Raw genomic sequence first — 27,620 nt, forward strand, 5'->3', positions numbered from 1 at the left:
ATTGACAAAAATTTTTTAAATATTATTAGCTGGTGTCTTAGACTGCTGGTGTTGCTATAAAGGGATACCTGAGACTGGGTAATATACAAAGGAAAGAGGATATTTATTTGGCTCATGGTTCTACAGACTGTACAAGAAACATGGCGCCAGCATCTGCTTCTCATGAGGGCCTCAGGAAGCTTCCACTCATGGCTGGAGGTGAAGAAGAGCTGGCGTGTGCAGATCACTTGGTGAGACGGGAGGCAAGAGAGAGGGGAGGGAAGCGCCAGGCTCTTTTTAACAACCAGCTCTCATGGGAACTGACACAGCAAGAACTCACTTATTACCTCAGGGAGAAGAACGGCACCAAGATGTTCAGGAGGGATCTGCCCACAAGACCCAAACACTTGCTTTTAGGCCCCACCTCCAACATTGGGGGTCAAATTTCAACATGAGATTTGGAGAAGACAAACATGGAACTTATATCAACTGGCAAGGATGTGAGAGGACAGAAACCCTAACAAAAATTTCACAGGTCTACCCAAGTCAATTGACTTGATAATTCCATCCTACAGCATTTATCAAAAAGAAATGCTCCTATACAAATATGTAGAGCTAGATGGAGGATGCTGTTTATTGCGGCATGGTGTATAATAGCAAAAACTTGGAAACACGAAAAATGACTATCAACAGCAGATGTCTTGGGCAAATTCTGATGAGGCACACAATGATATACTGGTTATTCAGTTGTATAAAGGGGGTAGATTTAAATGTACTGCTTTGGAGAGATGTCCATGGCGTATTGTTAACAGGAAAAAGCAAATTTCAGTATGATATGTATGATGTATGATGTTTTTTTAAAAACATGTTTTTGGAAAAATATATTAACATATTTATTTACAATTAAAGTTATATTTGTATAAAATATGTATTATATTATTTAACATGTATTTCCAGTACATATAGTTCTCTCTACATATATGTAGGCATGCTCACACACATATATTTAAAGTACAGGTTGAGTATCCCCATCCCTTATATGAAATGCTTGAGACAAGAAGTGTTTCAAATTTTGGCTCTTTTCAGATTTTGGAATTCTTGCATATACATAATGAGATTTGAGGGTGAGACCCAAGCCCAAATACCAGATTCATTTATGTTTCAAATACATCTTATACACATAGTATGAAGGTAATTTTATACAGTATTTTAATAATTTTGTATGAGAAACAAAGTTTTGACTGTGACCTATCACATGAGGTCAGGTATGGAATTTTCTACTTGAGACATCATGTCGATGCTTCAGAAGTTTCAGAATTTGGAGCATTTTGAATTCTGAGTTTTCAGATTAGGGATGTGAAACTTGTATTACCTATGCATACAGTAAATCTTTAAGGATAAACAAACTACATTTTTAACAGCGGCCCTATAGGGGGAGGAACAATAGAAGAGAAACATTTTTCACACACTTTTGTTTTTTGAAAGTTTTATGGTCATTATATTTACTTCTGTAATTTAGAAAAACAGGTATAGCTTCTGCCATTGAAAACATAAATTGATATAAATTAGACGTAAATATTTAAGGGAAAGTAGAAATGGTTCATAGATGAACAAAAGCAAGGAGACCACAAGAATTCAATGCATTGCTAACAGCCTCCCCCTTCCACAGAAGTGGGCTAGAATGAGGGGCTGATGCATCCGGTGTAGGATGGAGTGCTGACAGTGAGGGCGGCTAGACAGGATGTCTCGGTGGAAGGCCAGCAAAAAATAGGAGGCCCGTCCTTGCCAATTCACAAAGATGTTACACACTAAGAGATTGGGAAGCATTTCCTGGGATAATCAATCTAAAAGCAATCAGGTGCTCTTACCACACACAGGAGGTGACCATGTGAGGAAATGGATATGTTAATTTGCTTGACCATAAATCATTTCACTATGTACATGTGTATCAAAACATTATGAAGTACACCTTAAATATCTACAATTAAAAAGAAAACAAAAGCAGTGTTTAGCATGATGCTGGGATTGTGTGGGGGTGTGGAGGGGAGAAGCAATCAAGAGTTGGCTACCGCTGTCTGTATCAAAATACAAAACGTTACCTTCTCTTTAATAACCCAAGCCACACCGAACATGTAAAACAAAACAAAGCAACATAAAACCAAAACTCTGGTGATTACTGACTGTGTGCCTGATATGTGCTAATCACTGTGCTGGATTGTTGGGGCTGCATAATTCATACCCTTCTATCTTGTTACCTCATATTGACTGAGCTTCTATGTTACTAGTTAATTACAGTGTCTTTGGCAGTGATGTTCATAGTCTGGTGCAAAGCAAAGATCTTGTTATAAGAGTGAACTTTAGATTTCATTTCAGAAGCTTTCAAATAAGTGTCATTGAATACACTTATCAATGTAACAGGAATCATATTGGATGTGAGTCTGGAGCCCTACTTGGTGTTTCTATAATAGCCTAGAACTCAATACATTGTTGTGCAATTACCAGTTTACATGACTGTCTTCCTCCCGAGTCTGGATTTTCTGGGCAAGGAAAAGTGCCTTTGAATTCTCAATGCCTAGCACTGTGTCTGGCATACAATAGGTGCCCAGTTGAAGAAATACATTAAAGTTGTAACTCAAAAGAAATCTCAAATGCTTTGGTGAGGCTATCTCATGTCAACAAACTTTTTTTTTTTTTTTTTTTTTGAGATAGAGATGAAGTCTCACTCTGTTGCCCAGGCTGAAGTTCAATCATAGCTCATTCACTGTATCCTCCACCTCCTGGGCTCAAGCAATCCTCCAGTCTCAGCCTCCTGAGTAGCTGGTACTACAGGTATGCACCACTATGCCTTGCCCACAATCATTTTTTAAAAGTCTTATGCAAGGCTCATTACCAACAAGGACCAAGTCAGATTTTGAGGGTGGAGATCTTGGGTTTTCTTTTTGATACTAGTGCCTAACAACTTGCCTGGCACATAGCAGGCCTAAGATAAAGATTTGCAGGCATGAATGGAAAGTTACAGTTCCTCTCCATAAATAAAGGCACTCACACTCATTAAGAGAAGACTGTATTCCTGGTCCTAAACCTTATCTACTTGCCACCAGCCAGTCATTTAAAATGGGTGACCTGGGTCACAAGAGGAAGTAATTCAGCACCAGTGTGTTACAGCCATTAGATTCAAAGACTAAAATGACAGGGCTCTTTGTGGTAGATCGCTGCACTGACTTTGCAAACAGTAGATTACTTGCTCAACTGATGCACCCATCCAATAGCAGTCCTAAACATGATTATCTGCAACGTGGAGAATGAAGAGCCTGTGATGCAGCTGAAAAAGAGTAGTATACAAGAAAAAGCACCCTAAGGCAAAATTGTGGCACTTTCCCCATTTGCCTCCAACCTTCTTTCCGCAGTCCTGCTCCTCCTTGGAGTACATCCTGCCCTTCACCCTCAGTCTTAGATACTGACTCTTCTTACATGGCCTCCACTTGGAAGAAAAGTGGGTGCTATAAGAGCAAATATGACAAGATTCTAGCATTGTGCTGTCTGTGTGTGGCTACTTGCATTTATATTTAAAGCAATTAAAATTAAATAGAATTCTTATGCCTGTAATCCCAGCACTTTGGGAGGCCGAGGCAGGTGGATCACGAGGTCAGGAGACCGAGACCATCCTGGCTAACACGGTGAAATCCCGTCTCTACTAAAATTACAAAAAATTAGCCAGGTGTGGTGGCATGCACCTGTAATCCCAGCTACTTGGGAGGCTGAGGCAGGAGAATTGCTTGAACCCGGGAGGCAGGGGTTTCAGTGAGCCAAGATCGCACCACTGCACTCCAGCCTGGGCAACAGAGCAAGACTCCATCTCAAAAAAAGAATAAATAAATAAATCGAATTTTAAAACCTGATTCCCAAGTCTCACTAGCTATATTTCAAGTGTTCAGTACCCACATGTGGCTAGTGACTGGTGCTAGTGTATTAAAGCAGCTCTAGAACATTCCCATCATTGTAGAATCCAGCACCTCAGTGAGCATCCCTGTAATATTCTACCCAGTTGAGTAGTACACTTGTTGAAATATGCAAATGAATAAATGGATTTAATTTAATATGGTAGAATCGACACTAGTAAGAGAGAGCCAAGAAATTTTCAGAATCCCAACCTTTGTGATTGGCTTTATAAACCCATACTTTAAAACACTGAATTGGAAAAGACTACTCACCTTTTTTCACAAGATTTTGTGGGAGGATTAAATAAACATTTTGTTGATTTACAAAGAGTTGGTTATATTCTAAGGAAAGTTAATTCCATGAGTTTGTGCCAATATATTTTATTCAAAAGAATTGTCCTTAGAATCTGGATTAACATTTTATGTCCAGTATTCTAACAAAACAGTTACATGCAAATACATGTCTTTAAGTTTCAAAAGCAATTGCAACAAAAACAAAAATTGCCAAGTGGGACCTAATTAAACTAAAGAGCTTCTACACAGCAAAAGAAACTATCAAGAAAGTAAACACACAGCCTACAAAATGGGAGAAAATATTTGCAAACTATGCCCCTGACAAAGGTCTAATATCCAGAATCTATAAGGAACTTAACAAGCAAAAACCAAATGACCCTATTAAAAAGTAGGCAAAATGCATGAACAGACACTTCTCAAAAGAAGACATACAAGTGGCCAAAAAGCATATCAAAAAGAGCTCTACATCACTAATCATCAGATAAATGCCAATCAAAACCACGATGAGATATCATCTCACACCAGTCAGAATGGCTATTATTAAAAAGTCAAAAAATAAGAGATGTTGGAGAAAAAGGAGCACTTATGCACTGTTGGTGGAAATGTAAGTTAGTTCAGTCACTGTGAAAAGAAATTTGGAGTTTTCTCAAAGAACTAAAAATAGAACTATCATGCGACCCAGCAATCTCATTATTAGGTATATACCCAAAGGAATATAAATTGTTCTACCAGAAAGCCACATGCACTCATATGTTCATCACAGCACTACTCACAATAGCAAACATGTGGAATCAACATAGGTGCCCATCAAAGGTAGATTAGATAAAGAAAATGTGGTATGGATATACCACGGAATACTATGCAGCCATAAAAAGGAACGAAATCATGTTCTTTGCAGCAACATGGACGCAGCTCGAGGCTATTATCCTAAGTGAATCAATGCAGAAACAGAAAACCAAATACCACAAGTTCCCACTTACAAGTGAGAGCTAAGCATGGGGTACATATGGATATAAAGATGAAAATAATAGACACTAAGCACTACTAAAGGGGGAGGTAAGGAGTAGGCAAGAGTTGAAAACCTACCTATTGGGTACTATGTTCACTACCTGGGTGACAGGATCATTCATACCCCAAACCTCAGCATCATGCAACATATCCATGTAACAAATCTGCACATGTACCCCTGAATCTAAAATAAAAGTTGGCTTTTTTTTTTTTAAATGCATGCCTTAGCCACAAGTTTCTTGGACCTTCTTCTAAAGGTTTTTATATAAGGAAAGTACTCACCCTTTTTCCTCCAGAAAGGCTCTTTATAATAAACTATACACTTGATGACTGAACCCAAAGGCACACGAGTGATCATCTGGTTTCTCATCATTGGCAGAGGGGGATTGAAGTGAATCTTCATGCCCAGAGTAGGAGGAATAGCACTAATCACATATTTAGCCTGAAAGAAAAGCAGCACTGTTAAACGTTGTTGCCCTGTTGCTTTTGTTTTTTCCCAATGATTCCCTCTCATTCTACCGTTGTCCCTTTTCAGTCTCTTAAAGAAGTGACAAGGATTTTGTTGAAACCTAAAGTAGCCTTTATTGTTCCTTAGTTCAAAACCGCCAGTGACTTTCCATTGCACTTAGAGTCAAAGCCAAGTTTCTCACCATCATCGCCAAGGCCACACGTGAAATGGGCCCATTAAATCACTGACCTCACCTCCTGTTACTTTTGCCCTCACTCCTCTTAGTTCTGCCATTTTTCTTTTTCTTTTCTTTCTTTTTCTTTTTTTTTTTTTTTTTTGAGACCGAGTCTCACTCTGTCACCAGACTGGAGTGCACTGGCGTGATCTTGGCTCACTGAAACCTCCGCGACCCAGGTTCAAGCGATTCTCCTGTCTCAGCCTCCGGAGTAGCGGGGACTACAGGTGTGGGCCACCACGCCCAGCTAATTTTTGTATTTTTAGTAAAGACAGGGTTTCACCATGTTGGCCAGGATGGTCTCGATCTCTTGACCTTGTGATCTTCCCACCTTGGCCTCCCAAAGTGCTGGGATTAGAGGCGTGAGCCACTGCGCCCGCCCTGCCTGCCGCTTTGATCACCTTGCTGTTCCTTGGTCACACCAGGCTTGCTCCCACTTCAGGGCCTTGGCACTGGCTGTTCCATCTTCTTCTCTCAGGGAGCCACATGGCTCAATCCCTCGTCCCCTCCAATTCTCTATCAGATATCACCTTCTCAGTGAGGCCTTCCCTGAGGACCTTATTTAAACTTGCATAACCAATTCTCCCATACCACTTTCTGGTATGGCCTCTCCCCACCTCGCTGCTTGATTTTTTCCACACTAATTATCACTCTCTGACATACTTTATATTTTAACTATATGTTTCTTTACGGTCTTTCTCCTTCACTAGAAGGAGAATTGTATGTGGGCAGAGAATTGTATCTGTTTTGTTCACGACTGTGTTCCTAACTCCTAGAATAATGTCAGACGCATAGGAGGTGCTTGATATTTACCAAATAATATTTTCTGTGTTTTTCTAATTACATAAAAGCAAAATACAGAGGGTTGATAATACCGTTATATGTTTTTATAAATCCTCCCCCACCCCAAATAGTCTGGTTCTCTTTTCCTTTTTTTCAGTTAGAGGTAGCTTTTTCACTTTTGGCAAAAAGACTGTCTATAAAGTGTGCGATATTGTTGACTTCAACTTTGATTATCTATGAGACTGTGGCCTCTTCCCACTTGTTTAAGTGTCTTGGTAACTCTGAGTGGAAAAATGTCAAACCAAAGTGCTTTTTTCCATTCTCTCACTCAACAACGATCACCACAGAAGACTTCTGTGACCAAATGTGGAGTGGGTTTTCCCCACATATGAAGCAAGCAAGCAATTCTATAGCAGACACCAGCCATGTGTCCTCTGAATTCAATTCAATTCTGACAGTATCTACCTGGAGATAGCTTCTGATCCTACAGGTTGAGGGCTCAGTCTCCAAGACTGTCCCCCACCTTCAGATGTCAGTCACAAGTCCAGCTTCCAGAACTTCTGACCAATCTGCTTCCAGTTGACGTTCCTACAACCCCTTTGAGTTTGATTAATTTGCTACAGTGGCTCACAGAACTCAGGGAAACATGTTTACTGTTTTATTATAAAGGATATTACAAAGGGTACAGAGGACGAGGTGCATAGGGCAAGGGATGTGAGAAGGGGCATGGAGCTTTCATGCCCTCCCCAGGCACGCCATTCTCAAGGAACCTCCAGTTGTGCAGATATCCAGAAGCTCCCAGAACTCGGTCCTTTTGAGTTTTTATGGAGGCTTCATTATGTAGGCACAATTGATTAAATCATTGGCCACTGGTGATCAATTCAACCTTCAGCCCCTTGCCTCATCCCCTCCCTGGAGGCTGGGGGTGGGGCTGAAAATCCCAACCCTCTAATCCTTCCATGGTCTTTCCTGTGACCAACCCCATCCTGAAGCTACCTAAGGGCTGCCAGCCATCAATCATTGGCATCAAAGAACATCACTCTGGAGATTCTAAGAGTTTTTAAAGTTGTATGTCAGGAAACTGGGATGAAGATCAAATATATATTTCATGATATCACAGTTACCTCATACATCTCATGGTTTAGGGTCTGCACAAGGACATTTTCTCTTGTCTGGTCAATGTAGATCACAGGCCTCTCCAGCTTCACTCGGTCTCCAAGGAGGTCCATTATCCGCTCGCTCACTTGACCAGATCCGCCCACAAATTTCCTCTCCTGGAAAGAGAAAAGGAGGTGAAAGAGAAATGCAGAGATGGGCATAAGTTGCTAAATTGCTAGTTGTCTTCACATATCTCTACTCTGAGATGTCTAACATTTCATTTTGAGGCTGTGAATAGTGGCTTTCACCATGGTTTTCTAACTAGGAATTGCTGTCTTTAGACAAAATTACAGGATTTCTAAGTTACTTTACAAGCTATGCTCTTGTAGATTCCCAGGCTCCAACCTTAGCTGGACATCTTCAGAATGACCCCTATGTCCCACCTTTCTGGTCACCACCCCTGCTGTCTGTCCTATCTGCAGTCTTTTGTTGGGAGCTGGACCTGGTGAAGCTGTACCTAAAGCTCTTCCCTAGCTTGCCTGAGCAGACCTAAGCCTGATTTCCCTTGCTCTGTGGCTCAAGCACAGAACTTCCCTGCCTCCCACCATGTCCCTTTCCCCCAGACCAGCCTACTCTCGGTTGCAGGCTGCCCATCTTATCCTGGGTCAGATGCCTGCTGCCTCTGTAGCCACCGAAGTCATTTCACCTCACTGTACTCACCTGCCCTGAGTCTTGCTAAAACTTCCAAATGTTCTACCTGGCTATGCACACAGTTGACCTGACTGCCTATTCCTTAATTTTCAGTTAAGGTTAGAGAAGGAGAAGGAGAGGGAGAAAGAGAAAAGGAGGAGGAGAAAGAGGAGGAGGAGGAGGAGAAGAGAGAGAAAGAAGAGGAGGAGGGAGAGAGAGAAGAACAGAACATGACAACCAAGCAGATTATCTAAGAACTCCAATCTGTTCCTACTGTGTCTAGCACAGTGCCTTATACAGTGCTGGGGCTCAAGAAATGGGCATTGAATGAACGAATAGATCAATGAATTCCATGCATAGTATGTGTTTTAAATTGAAAATGCATTTCTGACTTTCCTTTATAAACTTTCCAAGAAGTGCTCAAGATAAGCTTACTTCAGATGGTCTCCTACAAACTTACCAAATAATAATTGAGTGTATGGAAAATGGCAACAGTGCATAAAGAGAGACAAGTCTAGTTTTAAAATTACATTGGAAACTGGGTTCTCACAGTGGGTACCTGACAACAGACTGTGCCTTACAAGAAACACTTTGAGCTGCCATGGTAATGCTGTAAAAGCCACAAGCCTGCTTCCCACTTCAGCAGTTCATGATTGAAGGATGATGCTGATCTTTCATTTCAGTAGCAGTGTTTTTCCATTGGGACGGTGGGGGAGTGGATGGATACCTGTCCTCCATTCGTTGTCGAGATGATTCTGGTTGTGCCTCCACACTGCTTCACATACCACAGGAACCAGAGAGCAGAGACCTCATGGGTCTCTGCAGTGACACACAGGTTCACAAAGAGAGTGCCAAGCTGCTTTGCAGATCTGCACAGGAAGAAACAAGAGCAAAATTGGCAAATGCAGGAGAGCAGCTTCTTAATTCTCTAAAAATTATTTGAGTAATACATTTTCTTGGTTAAGTTTAGCACAATGTGGTAAGGTCAAAAAATTGTCACTAGAATCTAATATTACAAAACATGACATCAGAGGCTTTTGAAATATCATATTATTTTCCCTGTAAACAAAACACCTTACTCAGAATCAGCTTGTATTCCAGATTCTGTGCTTTCATGATTTCTCCCTACATTCCTGCTGCTCTTCCAGTGATCCCCATCTCAGTAAAAAGCACCACCATTTACTCAATGGCAAAAGCCAACACTCTAGAAATCAAACATTATTCCTCTCTTTCCATTGATCTTCCCCCATCCAATTCATTGGGAAGTCCCATTATCTCTCACCACATCACTCCACCTTCACCACAAATTTAGCATCCATCTCTTTCCAGGAGTACTGCAATTACTTCCTCCAGACTGGCCTCTCTGCCTCCATTCATCCTCACCTGGTATCTGTTCACCACACTCAAAACCGGAGGCTTTTCCCTCCCTCCCTACCATGGTGCTCTCTCTGAAGTGTAAATCAAATCATGTCATTTTCTTGCTTAAAAAAATCCCCATTGTTATCCTATTAAAACCAGAATAAGGATTCAGATCTTACACCATGGCTTCCAGAGCCCTATGTGATCTAGCCCATGCCTACCTTTTCTGCCTCATCTTGTACCCTCTTCTTTTTACTCTAATGTTTCCTTAGAAAGACATATTCTCAATTGTCTATGAAAATGACCACTGGTTTCCATATTCCCAGCACCCTGACATTCTCTATCATTTTGCTACTGTATAGTATCTTTATAACTCTTTTCACTGTCTGAAATGGTCTTGATTATTGGTTTATTCTTTTTAATTGCTGTCTCCCCCCACTAGAATATCAACCTATGAGAACAAAGATCTTATGTTTGTCACTCACCATAGTGTCCCCGTTAACAAATGCCTGGAACACTGTAAGCACTCAATAATTACTTGTTGCATGATTGAACAAATGAATGATTGATGAGAAATATCAGTTAAACAGTATTTTTTAAACATCCATAACGTGCAAAGGATATGCTAGATGCTGTACCAAACACAAAATTAGTCACAGTTATCTATTCAGTTATTTTACTGCCTAACAGAAGACAAGCTCAAATAATGGATGAGGGGACAAGCAATTCATAGAGCATAAATGAGTAACCTTTTGCTTGACATTGGCAGGTAAATGGTGAGAGGTTATCACCTATCAGGAAGCACATCAGAAAGCAAATAATCTCATCCAATTTCAAGGACTCCATTATATCTAGCACATCCTAAAATTCATCAGTAGTAATGTGCACTCTGGGATATCTTTAATAAGGTCCAATCCCCCTTTTGACTTTGACATGAAGTTTGCATATTGTTAATCTTGTTATTTCTGAGGCAGAATTTTCCATCTGGTAATGTTGACAATGGGTGAAATAAATGATACTGTCTTCCATTTATTGAGCTCTTTCCATACTCCATTGTCTTTAAAATCACTATCTTGTTAAATTGTTGCAACAACCATATCAAATCTCTATTATTTTTCCAAGTTCACATGCTAGAAAACGGAGTCTCGGACAGTTTAGGAGTACATAATGGCACAACTTCAAACCAGATCATACTTGACTCAAAACTCATGCTTTTGATACCCCAAAATGTTTTCTAATTAGTCAGCTGACAGCCTTGGAAGTACAAATACTCACCAAGGGGCATCTCTCTACTTTACTGTATCTTGACCCTAGAAGTTTGTAGAATCATGCCTAACACACATATCAGTTATTGACATTATTTGCAGCCGTAACAACCTGACAGCCCATCTATGACAGTCCCCATCATTATAGCCTGTGAAATGGTGTCATATATACATTAAAGTGACTTACAGTTAGTTTTGTAAGATTTCTCAGGATAATTGAAGGGATGGAAATTGTTAACTCATGACTTCCTTGCGGAGGCAATTTGTAATATCTAACTAAAACAAATATCCAGAAGTCAATTTAAAATAAAAGTAGTATTTTATTTGCTGCTTCCTAAAATCCAATTTCTTTTGTTCCTATTTTTTAAGTGGATTGAGGGGCATACAGTAAAGGGGGTAATAAATAACTGAAACTTAACATTGGCCCAGCTGGAGAGCCAATATTTAACAAAAATATTGCTGGAATTCTAGTTGTTATTTTGCCAATTTGGTGGGAAAGAAATAATTTTGGTTTGAACTAAAGGGAGATCTAAAAGTAATTCTGAAGGGCCAGTCTCTTCCTAATCCTTTATTTGAATTTACTCTAGGAGCTTCAGTAAGAAAAGAAATAAGAACAATATTTGAAGGATGGAAGGTCAAGGAAGTTAGTGCAATAATATTTCTGAATTTTTTGCCCTGTTGACTTTTTAAAAGATAAATGTTATAATATTTTTCTACATGAAAAATACATACACATTATATAAAATTTGGAAAATTTTTAAGATAAAAAGATGAGAGAATGAGTATCTTCCATATTTCTGCCCCTCCAGAAGACAATTACTAGTCTCATTTTGATGCATTTTTTTCTAAGTATAGGTCTTTTAAAAAATGTTTTTACATAGCTGTGATCACATTGAAAATACAGTTCATGTTTGTGAAGTGCACTTTGTAAACGACAATACCTGAAAGAATAATCAACATTAGTCTTGGAATGTATGATTGTGCTTTGGTCTGAATAATAATAGACTGGATATTCTGGGGCTTACTTCATTTAAATTCAGGAAATAATACTGTGTGTATCTTGCTTGGGAAGAGTTAGAAAATTGTCTTGTGTTCTTATACTCCTAGTATCTCAGAATGCTTTATTTTGTCAAATGACAACTTAGAATATTCACTAAGTGGAGGACTAGGCCAAGGGCTATGATAGAAAATGTCAAGTTCCTGTGATCCCAAAGACATATGATTGATTTTATCACCAAGAAACTTAAAAGTTCTCTAAGGAGAAAAGACCTAACTGAATTTATTAAAAGCTTTTCATAACAGGAGTTATAAAAAAATTCAGATAATTATATACTTATTATATTTTGAAAATCTAAAGTATATAATTTAAACCTAAATACTACAATTTTATTACAATTAAAATAAATTATATTGCACACTACATTCTCATGGAAGTGTTAGATAGCATTAGATAAATGTTTAAAAGAATATAATTAATAACAGGCATTCATTTCATGACATAAAAGGATTTTACTCTTCCAAAATTGGTTGCTTTTAAAGGTTGAAGACATAGGAGAGGCACAAAGATGTTTATTATAGAGTATTGTATAATAATAATAATAATAACAAAAAACAGAAAGTACCCAATGTGTTGAACAGGATGTTAATGGACAAATACATTACGTATTCATTTTCCATGGAATATTCTGGTACCATGAAATATGATGTTTAAAGAATAATTTTTAATGATGTAAAGTTTTTAAGCATTTTAAAAATAAATGCTTGCATAGTAATATTAAACGTTAAAAATATTTCAATGGATGTCCGCTGCTTTTGCAGCGCATATATAAATAGTTGCTTTTAGAAATGAGATCATATACCATACCACAACAGCCTGCTTTTCTATGTGCTTAATATTACTATTTTTTCCAGTCATTAAATATTCCTCTACAACACGATTTTTTAAAACCCTCGAGTATTGAATTTTTTAGATGTTCCATACTTGATTCTGCCGATTTATTATTGGGTTTTCCGATCCTCTCTTTTAAAAATAATGCTTTGGATCTGCCTCTTTCACTCTTTCTCCCTCTCTCCTTCTCTCCCTGTATGCCTCTCTCTTCTTTTGTCTCACGTTCTTAAAGCTAAATTATTAGAAGCTGAATTTTTATATCAAAAAGTATATGAATTTTATGTATTTTGATTATTTCCATTTTTTAGATTCAGATATTCTAAAAGCTTGTTTTTACTTTTAGTTGGCAGTGAATGATGCCTAAAAATGAAGACATTAACCCCACAGCCAAACATATTCTCAACTAACGCTCTTCAGCAAGGCAGGGCAGTCTCCTTGAATTTGGCTTCCATTTTTCTTGTTTTGTTTACCACAAATTTACCATGTGCTTGAATTGGAACCCTCATAATCCTTTCCATTTTCCCTGCTGTCCAAGAGCAGTGCGGCCTCTCCACGTGGTCTGTCTATACAAGCCTTCACAATTTCTCTACAATTCCCAGTTCTGCCAACAAGAATTTAATGCTTATCTCATGGGTACTTGTTTTTTCACTAAAGGGGAACAGCCAGTCCAGTCACACATGTTTCCCCTGTAGTTGTGAACTATCTACAAAGGCTTTAGAGGTTCCTCTTTAAGTCCTTGAAGAGTTGCACTACATCACACAAGGTATGGCAAATGCACACGCTAACCATCTCCACATTTGACCACCAGTGAAGAATACAAAAATTGTCCTATATCAACAACTTCATAAATGAGAGCTTTAAGCTGATGGTCTTTAAGCTGTTTTATATAAAGAAACTAGTACCTTCTGGTCTGTTCTGAGGACTTCACAGGGTAATACTACCTTTGTGATACAAAACTATTCCAAAGAAGTAAGTTGTATGTACAGATATCTTCAGGGTAGGAGCCAATTCCAATGGTTTTCAGCATTCTACTTGGCTGGTGGTGTGGTTTTAGACACAAAGCAGCTACTTGTTCCATACTTGTTGAATGGTATTGCTAAATGAACCTGAAAGGTGGTCACAATAAATGCCTGTGCCTAACGGCAAGACTTACTCAGTCCAGCAGACCTTGTCCAGCAGCTCCTTCATTGTCATGTTGTCCCACTCTTCTGCAAGGGGAGCCTTCCATGGGGCATCACTGGGAATCTACATTCAGATGAGGATTCGAAGGAGAAAGACAAATGCAATTTTCTATTTTATTTTATTTATTTTTGTAATTTTCCATTTTAAATAACTATTCAAATAGTATTAAAAACTCTACCTTAAAGAGGAAAAATGTTAAGTTTTCCAAATTCATCCAATATTGCTTTTACTGCATAATTAATGCTGTCTATGTAGCTTTCCTATTATAAATCGGTACCACTCAAGCCATATTTAATTTGTGATAAAACTTCCTGCACAATAAATAGAGGCATGTTGTAACTGGGCTATTTCTAGATATGGATTCCTAAGTTACTAACTTCTAGAGAACATTCATAAATTTAACTCTTTAACAAGGATCACAGAGCTGCAGCAAATCATGTCTATGGAGCTTTCAGTTAAGCTTTATGTGTGTTCAGGAACAGAAAACCAAACACCACATGTTCTCACTCATAAGTGGGAGTTGAACAATGAGAACATATGGACACAGGGAGGGGAACATCACACACTAGGGCCTGTTGAGGAGTGGGGGGCAAGGGGAGGGAAAGCATTAGCACAAATACCTAATGCATGTGGAGCTTAAAACCTAGATGACGGGTTGATAGGTGCAGCAAACCACCATGGCACATGTATACCTATGTAACAAACCTGCACGTTCTGCACATGTATCCTGGAACTTAAAGTAAAAGAAAAAAAATGCTTTATGTGTGATTACTTATGACTTGTTTGGGCATGGTGGTGAATCAAAGACCCAGAAGTCTAATTTTGCTATGTACCGAAGATTTCCAAAATTTGAAACATCTTTCCAAGAAGGCTGAGTGGCACCCAATCTCCTGCCCACTCATCATTAGTATACAAATATCAATCTGTTTGACATCTTATTATTGCAGAGGTTAGAAACAAGTTCATTCATTCATTTCACAAATCTTTACTGCTACTGTGTGCTCACAATGTGCTAGGTGTTGGAGATATATTGTACTTTCTTTCTTTGAAGGACTAAACGTATTACAAAACAAAAAATACAAATATAGTCAAAGAAGCTTTACCTCTCGCCCCATATCATCCATTGTCCTCCAAAAGTTGTTATGATCTAAGTAGGTAATTGGATTCCACACAGGTGGGAACGGCCCCCTGAAGGGGTATGATTTGCCCTGTGAGATATAAGATATTTTAAAAAGGAAATATTTACTACAATGTAAAAGTAGATAATCTGCCAAATTGGTAAATGTCTGCAAGCAAAATCATGTGAGTTATCAATATGTGATACACACTCAACTTTTTAGCTCCTTGTGTCCTCAGAACCCCACTTAACGTTTTAGCATAGAGATTTCCAGCAAAATTCTGTGTTAATTAAGTTCACTGACACACCAAGCATGGTAAAGAGGTTTCTCTCTGAAATTGGAGCCCTTAGCATATAAAATTTAAATACCAGTACATAAGTGGAGTTAACCTAAGGAAATCTTGTTTGCCAATGGTACTTGCAAATATCTCAGAGTCAGGAGCCTCTGTGTGCCTGGAGAGTCAGAAAATTATAACTATAAGCATTATACAGCTTAGAAGGGGATGAAAAATCAATCACGAGAATGCAACCATCTGTTAGAAGAACCATAAAACAGGGCCCAGAAAGCTTTCCCAAGGACTCATATGTGCTAGGTAAACACAGGAGTTCCCAGAGACCAGCAAAGTCAAAGCAGAAAGATTAGACAACTTCAAGCTTCTCTTCCAGACATGTTTACACCACCTGGTTCTTCCCACAGGGATACCTCGACACAGAAGTAAAGGGAACACATCATTCCAAGGATTAAAAATAAATAATCTCTAGGAGGATTAACCTGCTGATGGCACTTAAGAGACATACACAAAAATCACTTTGGGTCAATCTGAAAACCCAAGTCAGAAGCCAGGCTGTGCATTCTGACAGCATCTTTCAACCGAATCAGAATAACTTAAAGTTGTCAGTCAACAAAAACTTCCGCAAAACTCTGAGTCATTCAACAAAGACGCATCTTCTGTTGATGTTGTAGGCAGAGAAACTAGAATTGTGTAATAAGAGATTTCATATTTGTTCTTGTATTAATTCTGTGGCCATGTTGGTCTTCTCTCTCCAATAAGGCCATAAGATTCTCAGGGAAGGGTTGAGATACAGCTTTTTGTTTCTTCTCAGCCAGGATTCCTTAGAGAAACAGAACCAACAGGAGATAGATAGATAGATAGATACATACATACATACATACATACATACATACATACATAGGTAGAAACTACATAGACATATACACATAGATAGATGATATAGATACAGATATAGATAGAGAGAGAGACAGAAACAGAGAAAGAAACAGAGACAGAGAGAAGGATTCAGATTTATTTTAAGGAATTAGCTTATGTTGTTTGAGAGGGATGGCAAGTCCAAAATCTGTAGGGTAGGTCACGGACCCAGGGAAGAGTTGCAATTTGACTTCAAAGGCAGTCTGCTGGCAGAATTCCCTCTTTTCCTGGGAGACATCAATCTTTTTCTCTTAAGGACTTCAACTGATTGGAGAAGGTCCATTCACATTATGGAAGGTAATCTGCTTTGCTCCAAGTCTACTGATTTAAATGTTAACCTTATCTTAAAAATAGCTTGACAGAAACATTAGAATAATGTTTGTCCAAATATCTAGACAAGTTGACATAAAAAATTAACTGCCACCCTTCTTAATTAACACTATTGAGGTGTACTTTACATACAATGTACTCATTTTATTTTAGTTTAGTTTCCATATTTTTTATAGTTAAAAGTTATTTTAAAATTTTAACCTGCCATTAAAACTGTATATATTTATAATATACAACATAATATTTTGAAATATGTATACCCTGTGGAATGGTTAAACTGAGCTAATTCCATATGCATTACCTTACATACCTATCATTTTGGGAGGTGAGAACACATAAAATCTATTCTCTTAGCAATTTTCAAGACTACAATACATTGTTTTTAACTAAAGTTACTATGTTGTACAATAGATCTCTTGAACTTATTTCTCCTATCTAACTAAAATTTTGTATCCTTTGACCAATATCTCCTCAACAATGTACCCACATTAAATAATTTAACATGCAATTTGGGGAGTTATGACACATGTATACACCTATGTAACTACCACTCCAATCAAGATATAAAACATTCCTATCACTCCAGAAAGTTCCCTCTTTCCCCTTCCTAGACAATCCCTGTCCCCTTTCTGGCCCTGGGCAATCACTGTTCAGTTTTCTGTCACTATAGATTGTTTTTGCCTGTTTTCACATTTTTTAATGGACTCATACAAGATGTACACCTTTGTATCTGGCGTCTTTTGCTCAGCATGATATTTCTGAGGTTTGTCCAAGTTTCCGTTTGTTCCTCTTTATTGCTAAGTAGTAGTCCATTGTATGGATGTACCATGGTTTGTTTCACCTGTTGATAACTATTTCTAGTTTTGATCTGCTGTGAATAAAACTGCTATAAACATTCTTGTACAGGTCTTTTTGTGTACATATATTTTTTCTTCTCTTGGGTAAATGCCCAGTAGGGGAATGGCTGAGTCACATGGTGGGTGTATGTTTAACTTTTTAAGTTTAATAGTGTTCCAAAGTTGTTGCACTGCTTTACATTACCAACAGCAATGCATGAAAGTTCTAGTTGATCAGCATACTGACACTTGCTGACTTTTCTTTTATGCTTTATGTTTTAAATATAGTTTCTATTTGTTTTACACATTTTTACAAAGTAATTTGTTTTACAAATTTTTACAAAATAACTTTGTTTTACAAAGTAATATTTGTTTTACAAAAAAAGTTGCAAAGACAGTACAGAAAGTTCCCATATACCTTTCACCTAGTTTTCTCTAATGTTAGCATCTTACATTACATGGTACATTGACCAAGACCAGGAGATCGACACTGGTAGATCACTATATACTAAACTTCAGATTTTATTTGGATTTCACCCATTTATCCACTAAACATTCTTTTTCTGTTGCAGGATCCCATCCAGGATATCACATTTCATTTAGTTGTCCTGTCTTCTTAGTGTCTTATGGTCTGTGATAGTTTCTCAGTAGTCCCTCATTTTTCATAACCTTCGAAGTTTGAAGAATGCTGGTCAGTTATCCGGTAGAATATCCCTTAATTTGGATCTGTCTGAAGTTACATTTTTTTTTCATTTTTAGATTGGGACTATGAATTTTGGGGAAGACTACCACAAAGACCAAGTGCTCTTTTCATCATGTCACCTCAGAGGGCACGTGATATCAACATGACCTATCATGGATGATGTTAACCTTGATTCCTTGCTTAGGGTGGTGTCTGTCAGGTCTCTCCACTGTACAGTTGCTATTCACCCCTCTTCTATGCTCTGTTCTTTGGAAGAGAGTCATTAAGTTCAGAACATCCTCAAGAGGGGATGGTGGGAGCTAACCTCCACTTTCTGGAGACGGAGAAACCCCACAAATTTTTTGAATTCTTTTCTAAGGAAGGTTTTCCTCTTTTCCCCCTTTACTTGCTTATTCAATCATTTATTTATAACAGTGGACATATATATGTGTGTTTCATACCTTGTGTTATAATCCAACACTATATTATTTATTTGTTGCTCAAATTATTCTACTTCTGAGCACTCCTTCAGGTCGGCTCCCTGTGTCCCTTTGACATGCCCCCATCCTTTTGTCTGTTGAGCATTTTATTTTCATTTCTGGCACTAGAATATTCTCCAGACTCATCTTCTGTTTTTTCTGCCCAAGTCCTAGGATCTGTCCTTTGTCCAAGAAGCCTTTCCTTTTATCAAGAGAGTGGTATTTAGAAGCAACTTCTGGCTGCTGAGTGCAAGCTGATTTTGTTTTATAATCAGCTTTATTGAGAAATAATTCATGTTCCATACAACTTGCATGCTGACCTGAAAACCTCCACTTATCCCTCCTCCATTAGAGTTCAATACATAAAACTTGCTCAGCAGAAACCTGTGGATTGATCCAGGGACCATTCTCCACGAAGAAGAAGTCAATCCCCATTCTAGCTCTGCCTCGCCTAAGATGACTGACACAGAGTAAGACAGTTGCTTAATCTTCCAGGCCCCAGATATCAGTCTTTGTGATTCAACATCTATTGACTCCATTGTCTTCTTCCAGGAAGTATGCCCAGATTACCATAAACAGTTGGGTTAGGTGGTCTTCTCAGTGTCCCAGAGCTCTCTGTTTCTCTTTCATCTGCCACTAACTCCACTGCACCAGTTTCATGCATTTACTACTCTACCTCATTCATTGGGCCCTATGCTGCAAGAGCATGGGCTCTGGAACCAGTCTCCCTGGGTTGAGTCACGGTCTGCCACTCACTAACTGTGTTAAGTTGCTTAACTTCTCTGTGCTTCAGTTAACTCAGTAGTGAAATGTGATCATAGTAACTATCTTGGAGGCATGTTAGAAAGATGAAGTGTGCTGATACATGTAAGTCACTTTGAACAGTGGCTGGCATGTTGTAAGTTCTCAATCAATATTATTACCACAGCTGCTACCATTGTAATTATAATCTTTGTATGCTTAGGATGTGCTGGCAGAGACTGCTGGCACACAGTAGGTTCACAATGCATGCTTGATATAATTTCAGCTGTGTGACCTTGAACTTGTCATTTATTTGACACACAATGTCCCAATTTCTAAACTGATCTTTTGTACTTTGGCTCCTTATGTTATAACTATCTATCCTACTTGTTTTAAGTCTCCCCTTGAACCCAAACCCACTCTGGTCTCTGCAGATTCCTATCAACCGAGTAGTGCCCAACCCTGCCCCCTCAACACAATGCACTTGTACAAAGGGGGTGTGGGATGGAACTTAAATAGCAAAGAACCAAATCAAGCTGCACACTGAGAGCAATGTGCATCTATGACTGGTGTACAAAGTCATCCTTCTGGACTATCAGTATGGCATTGTGCCCACAAAGAGATAAAACCATAAGCAATTGAATAGCCACACCATAAGTGGGAAGAACAGCATAGTTTTGCTTGAACATCCATTAATAAAAAGATAGAGAGGAAGAAATCAGTGTTCAGCCAAACAATTCAATTATTTAGGTTTTTTTTTTTGTTTGCTTGTGCTTGTTTTCATAAACACATTGGTTCAGTCAGAAATCACCAACAGATGACTTGAAGAAGAGTGTGAGCCCAGCAGATGTGGTTAATTAATGTCTGTCTGTCACTGCCAGGGCCTGCACCAGCAACCATGGTAGCTCCTGGAAACATAAAGACAATTGATCCAGAAAGTGAGAGCTCAGTCTGACACATGAGACTTGGCCTGGGAAAAGGTGAAGGACAGCTTTTGGAATAAGGCAGAGTTAACTAACTAACCATGACCTGCATGTGGAGCCCTGCCCAACAAAAGCATCCTGCACATCTATCTATCTATCTATCTATCTATCTATCTATCTATCTATCTATCTATCTATCCATCCATCTATAGAGAGAGATAGAGTCTTGCTCTGTTGCCCAGGCTGGAGTACAGTGGCACAATCTTGACTCATTGCAACCTCTGCCTCCCTGATTCAAGCGATTCTCTTGCCTCAGCCTCCTGAGTAGCTGGGATTACAGGTGCGCACCACCACGCCTGGCTAATTTTTGTAATTTTAGTAGAGACGTGGTTTCACCATATTGGCCAGGCTGGTCTCAAACTCCTGACCTCAGGTAATTCACCCACCAAAGCCTCCCAAAGTGCAGGAATTACAGGTGTGAGTCACCGCACCCAGCCACATCCTTCTATATTAACCTCCCACCAGAACACATAAGATGGGCACCTCTCCACCATCCCTCCTTCCTTTCCCCAGAGATAAATTATTTGTACAGTACATGTCATATGGAAGTGCTGTGATGTGGGTGGTAAGGGGCCCCTTCCAAGACTCTAGCTGACAGATCCCATCTGAATAACCCAGTTGAAATGTCACCTTAGCTGAATTATAGTGATTTTCATTCAATGGGGTCCCCAAAACATTGAGGTTTGCTCAAATAGCAATAATTCCAGCAATGCAATGGTGTCAAAGACCAGCTGTTAAAGCCCTCCTAACTCAGGAATGTTCTTAGAAAGGAGGTTTGCTCAAAACTCTAAAACCAAAAACAGTAAACGTGTGAGTAAATGGAAACCAAACAATATGTAAAGAAAACTATCATGAAGCAGAATAAAACACTTTATCCTTTAACCTCCTTGGTGTCTTATGTCTAAGCAGGCAACAGCTTAGTTTAGATAAATTCATAAAAACAAGTCTTCTTTTATAAGATTAGGGAAAACTTCTGATAAACACAGGAAAGAGCTATTGTTAGACTCATAAAAGATTGCAAATCTTCAAGTTTCCAGGGAATAAGCTGGGTAAGGAGGAAATGTCTAAGTTTATAAGATTACACATTCTGAGGCAAGAGTTTTGTGCCTCAGATTTGGCCATGATACAAACAGTCCAGTGATTACTATTACTGTTTTGAACATTGTCCGGGGAGGCTTGTTCTTCTGAAGACATCATAAGAAGACATTAGAATAAGTGCTCATCCCAGGATGTGTCTAAGTTACAAAGTCTAATTACATACAGCATTTTTCTTTGATCATTACAGCAGCCCTGTTAGGTAGGTTCAGCAGAAGTTATTTCTTCCTTTTACAGGTAAAAGAAATAAAGCTCAGAGAAGTTTAAATGACTAGATTGAGATCTCATAGCTCATGAGTGAAAGCTATTGGAAGTTCAATTTGATTTACAGTAGCTGCCAGGGTCATTGTCTTCCATCAAGCCAGACGTGAACAAGATATGCAAAATGTAAATTAATGCCACTCACTCATTTTATTTGTTTTAGGAAACAGTTTTTTAATAAAAATATATTATGTTTACTTATAGTAGGGTTATTATTGTTATTTTAAGTAATTAAGTTCTATCAATAAATATTTTTAAGATTCTCAATTTCAATTTATAAGATGGCAAATATAGAGAGATAGAGCCACAAAAACAAAAGCTACTTGGAATTCTTAATAATTTTTAAGAATGTAAAAATGTTAGAGGCTCTGGACTAAAGTCTCATGAGAAGGATTATAAGATGGCTTTTAAGAGACCAACAGAACTGACTTGAACTGGCTCTTCAAAGTAATAGCTGTATGACTACAGGTAAATTGCTCAACATTTGTAAGCTTCGGTTCTCTTATCATTAGAATTGGAATCATGATACCTATCTTGGGTGTACTGTAGGAATAATGGAGATTATACAAGGTACACAGGATGTATGCACTAAATGGATATTGCTGATGGTTTTGTGATTATTATGAGTGTACCATCATTTATACAACCACTTCTTACCCATAAAGCCATGACCACACTTTTGATGAATCTCCTTTGGATGAATTCCTAGCATCAGAATTCCTGCCATGAAAATTTGTCTTTGACTTTTTAAAGCAGACTTCCTGAAAAACAGTAACCAAACTGATGCTCACATGGCCTCATTTTGGAGCCTGTATGTTCAGTTAAAACATTTGAACTCCACTTCCTAGAATCGTCACCTAGTGAGTGAGTGGCTCTCAGAAACAGGCTGGCTGGGTGACAGGTCCATTACTATCGTCAACATCAATGTTCTACATGTCCTTCTCCTCTCCTGACCTCTCTTCTGGAAGCAAAGACCCTACACCCCAATTTCTGCCACATTTGGGAAGCCCTTTTGCCATCATAATATTGATGCTGGACGCAGTCCCTGTCAGTAGAAACAGGTGGCCTAGTCCTTCTCAGATTCAGTTCCTGAGGAGTGACCTTTTTCTCTCAGAATGTCTCCTCTGACGCTCATGGGAACCTTGCCCTTCTAACCATTGGGAGCCAGGGTAAGCCACCCTCCCCTCTATAACTCAATCATTTTTACAGTTATGAATAAGGATTGTTCTTAGGCAATAAACTAATTTGAAGGACCAGGCTTTCCTTTTGACCTATACTTGCAGTTTGAGAGAAAAGAAAATTAGTCTTTCCCATGAGGGAGGAGGGGAGAAGTCTCACAAACTGTAGTTGGGCAAATGGTTGTCTTCTTCTGTTCGTGTGCCTATTTCACGATCCTTGTTCACATTTCCAATTTTTTAATTTTTAAAACATTTTCTGGGTACATAGTAGGTGTATATACTTATGGGGTACATGAGATGTTTTGATGATACATGCATGCAATGTGTAATAATCACATCATGGAAAATGGGGTATCCATCCCCTCAAGCATTTATCCTTTGTGTCACAAACAATCCAATCATACCCTCTTAGTTATTTTTAAATGTACAATTAAATTATTATTGACTAGAGTCACCCTGTTGTTCCATCAAACAGTAGGTCTTATTCATTCTTTAATTTTTTTTTTTTTTTTTACCCATTAACCATCCTTACCTTCCTCTCACCACCATTTCACTATACTTCCCAGCCTCTGGTAAGCATCCTCTACTCTCTATGTCTATGAGTTCAATTGTTTTGATTTTTAGATCCCACAAATAAGTGAGAACATGTGGTGTTTGTCTTTCCGTGCCTGGTTTACTTCACTTAACATAATGATATTCAGTTACATCCATGTTATTGCAAATGACAGGATCTCATCCTTTTTATGGCTGTATAGTACTTCATTGTGTATATGTACCGCATTTCCTTTATCCATTCATCTGTTGGTGGACACTTAGGTTGCTTCCAAATGTTGTCTATTATGAACAGAGCTGCAACAAACATGGGAGTGCAGATACCTCTTTGATATGCTGTTTTCCTTCCTTTGGGGTATATATCCGGCAGTGGAATTGCTGGATCATATGGTAGCTCCATTTTTAGTTTTCTGAGGAACTTCCAAAATGTTCTCCATAGTGGTTGTACTACTTTACATTCCCACCAACATTGTGCAAATATTCCCTTTTCTCTACATCCTTGCGAGCGTTTGCTATTATCTGTCTTTTGGATATAAGCCATTTTAACTGGGGTGAGATGCTATCTTACTGTAGTTTTGATTTGCAATGAGGTTGAGCAGTTTTCCACATGTCTGTTTGCCATTTGGATGTCTTCTTTTGAGAAATGTCTATTAAAATGTTTTGCCCATTTTTTGATCAGATAATTAGATTTTTTCTTATAGAATTGCTTGCTAACATTTCTAAGCACCCAGAATTGGCACTGACACTGTCTTCTAATTGCACCATCACATGGGTGAAAGTGGAGTGAGGTGCAGACAATGGCAATGTTGCATTTTTGGAATCTTCCAGCAGCACCACAGCATATGAAAGGCCTGGGATTGTCCACACAGAAAGAAATGGGGAAGATGGGAGTGGTAGTGGCTGAGAAACCAGGCAAAGCCCGGCAGGAATAATAATAAGAAGGAATAATGACAATAAGTAGTATTGAGTGCTTACTCTGTTCAGGCCCTGTTCTGTGCACTTCATATATATTGACTCAATCTTCACAGTGACCCTATGAGATAGGCACCATGTTGTCCTTTTCAGATGAAGAAACTGAGGCATACAGAGATAAATAATTATATTTTGCCTAAGATCTCAAAACTAGTATGTGGTAGCAGGATTTAAATTCAGACATTCAAAGACCAATGCTCTCAATCATGAAGCTTCCCAGCCTTTCCTTTCAATTATAATGATTGAACACTATTTGTCAGACACTGGGCTAATAGATTTAAGTTAATTCATTTAATCCTCACAACAACCCAGTGAGTAAGCTGCTGATAGTTTCATCTTGCAGAGGAGTTTCATAGCACAGAGGGTTGAGTAACCTGTCCAAGGTCACACAGCTTGCATACTGCAGAAACTGAATTTAACCTCAGATTTGTGTATGTAGAGCTCACATTCTTTCTTCTTAAACAGCTTTATTGCAGCATAAGTGACATACAATAAATTGCACATGAGTAATAGAATTCAAGCTCTTGTCAGATTCTCTGCTCTATGAGCCACTTCTCATTTGTTCCAAAGATAGTCTGTGGAAGGCATTTAGATCAAGTAACCACTTGAGATTCTTACAAACTAGATAGAAGTGATTCATGGACTCAGTGACCAGCCAGATCATTATTGTGGCTGTCCCTCCTGTTCCCATGCATGGCCTAGTCCAGTCCATCCTCGAATGGCTGTCACATCAGTTCATTCCTTCATTCGACAAATATTTCTTGAGTGCCTCCTGTGTGCCTGGCACTGTTCTGGGCACTGGAGGCACAACAGATAAAAGTCTGCTCTCGTGGGAGCTTATATTATAGTAGGTTTAAACAAGGAAAAAACTAACAAAACAGACACTACACAAAATAAATAAGAAAATCATGTAGTAGATTAGAAGGTGGAAAGTGCTATGAAGACAAAGTAGCAGGGAAGACAAAGAGGAAGTGTTGGCGGTTTGAGGTTGTTGCAATTTTAATTAAAGTGATATCAAGGAAGTCCTCAAGGAGAAGGTGACAGCTGAATGAAGAGATGAAAGAGGTGAGGGGGGAAATCATGTGAATATCTGGAGGAGAGAAATGCTCCAGGCAGGCAGAGGCCCTAGTAAGTGTCTTCAGACGGGAGCATGAATAGACTGCACAAGAAACCAGAAGGGGGCAGCCTTGTCCTATCTCTTTTCCAACTGGACTGTCCCCTTGCTCACTGGAACAAACTCAAGCTCCTGTACCTGGTTCTCAAGGTTGCCAAAAGAAGGTGGCTGCCGAGAAGAAGGTGCCTTCCAAGAAGAAGGTGGCTGCCTCTGTGCTCTGGTCAAGCAGTTTTCCTGATGTCAGCAGGCTATCCTCTCCTCACCAGTGTATCATCACTGCATCTTTCCTCGAAGGCTTTTTATTTTCTAATATCCATCAGCACAAAGTATAAACTTTCTTTGCAGAGCTCAATACTGACTCCTTCAAGAAACCTTCCAAGCTTCATCTCACCACCCGTCACTGCTCTGCACATAAAGTTCACTCCATTTGAGTCCCTACCATCTTAATTTGTACTTGCCCATGTTATTTTGACAGTACTGTATTCTCTAGGTATTCCATGTGAGTACGTCTTCCCTCTCCAGCTATATCAGGAAATGAACCAATCATCTGTATCGTCCCATAATGCTTAAGAATGTTATATATTCAATTGGTGTTTGACATGCATGGGATGGTTGGATGGATGAATGGATGCTTGGATGGACAGATGTAAGGATGGAAATGGATGGATGAATGAATGGATAGATAGGTGACTGGATAAACAGTACTAAAATAAGAAGAAGAAGTTTTCAGAGTCTGAGTCGGAAGTCTGATTGCTTTCTAAACACAATCAAAATTAATTTATTCTGAAAAAAGTGAAGTGTTTAAACTAAGAAGTTGAAAATTGTATTTCCTCCCTCAAAGACCTGTCTTTGTCCTATTTACCCTCACAATCTGGTGTAAATGCACCTGTAAGTGGAGACAGGTTTGAGTTCCACAGAAGAGTCTCCAAAATTAGTCCGTGCATTGACCTCAAAGAATAAGGGTGTGTGCAGAAGGATGCAGGGTTTTGTGACTGTAATTCTTTACTGCTTGTATTAGCCATTTCCAGCTGTATCACATTTCTAACCATCAGGACATGCCATCATGCCAAGAGGTTGTTTCTAAAGCAGAATAATGCCCATGACTAAAATCAGTTTTTCCGTGCCAACTTTCTCACTCTTTCAATTTGTAAACACATAAGTGTTTATTTGATCGAATAGCACGGGCATCTAAAGTATCTCAATAAACATCATCCCTTTATTGAGGGCATGTAATTTTTGGATGTCCCCAACATATTGCTCAACATGCACACCAGCACCAGCAAAACTCCAGAGTGCTCTGGCCTTGAATAATGTGCTTTTCAAAAATAGAGACAGCTACCTACTAGTGTCAGCTTTTCCAGGAGAAATCTTGGCTCAAATAAAAGGCTGTTTCAGCACAATATCAGAGATTATAAGAAAGCTGAAAACTGGAAGCGGTGGTTTTTGTCATTCTCTGGGACAAGGGCTCCTCTGAAAATTGGTTGCGAACCATGAAGTCTCTCCAGTAGAGTGCATACATATAGATAGTACAACACCAGGAGAAGGTACCTGAAGCCTACTCAGGGGCCCTCTCGCCAGAGTCCAGGAATATGAGGTTGAGAAAGCTTGATGACACCACCAAGTGCTGGTGAAGTAAAGAAGCAACCGGAACTCTCATCTTTTGCTAATGGTAGTGTAATGTAGTATATTCCCCTTTGGAAAACTGGCAGTATCTACTAAAGCTGCATATACACATTACTATGACCCACTTCTAGGTATATGCCCCAGAAAATGTTCTCCAAACACATACATGAAAATGTTAAATATCCATTAATAGTAATATGGACAAAAAAATGAATTATAGTTCCTTAATGGTCCACCATACAGCTATCCATCAATAGCAATATGGACAAAAAAAGTGCTATA

General features: G+C 38.8%; 1 protein-coding gene across 4 annotated transcripts in view; it reads right to left on the reverse strand.

The window, feature by feature from the left end:
* Positions 1-27,620, reverse strand: part of MAOB (monoamine oxidase B) — a 713,383-nt gene that overhangs the window by 22,586 nt on the left and 663,177 nt on the right. For all 4 annotated transcript variants that reach the window (XM_050775651.1, XM_050775652.1, XM_050775653.1 and 1 more), the window contains 5 exons: positions 15,271-15,375; positions 14,139-14,230; positions 9,201-9,342; positions 7,810-7,959; positions 5,502-5,661 (listed from right to left, as the gene is read on the reverse strand). In XM_050775651.1, coding sequence (XP_050631608.1) covers positions 5,502-5,661; positions 7,810-7,959; positions 9,201-9,342; positions 14,139-14,230; positions 15,271-15,375 — 649 coding nt within the window. The remainder of the gene's footprint in view (positions 1-5,501; positions 5,662-7,809; positions 7,960-9,200; positions 9,343-14,138; positions 14,231-15,270; positions 15,376-27,620) is intronic.

The sequence above is a fragment of the Macaca thibetana genome, chromosome X (genome assembly GCF_024542745.1).
Source record: "Macaca thibetana thibetana isolate TM-01 chromosome X, ASM2454274v1, whole genome shotgun sequence".
Lineage (NCBI taxonomy): Eukaryota > Metazoa > Chordata > Mammalia > Primates > Cercopithecidae > Macaca > Macaca thibetana.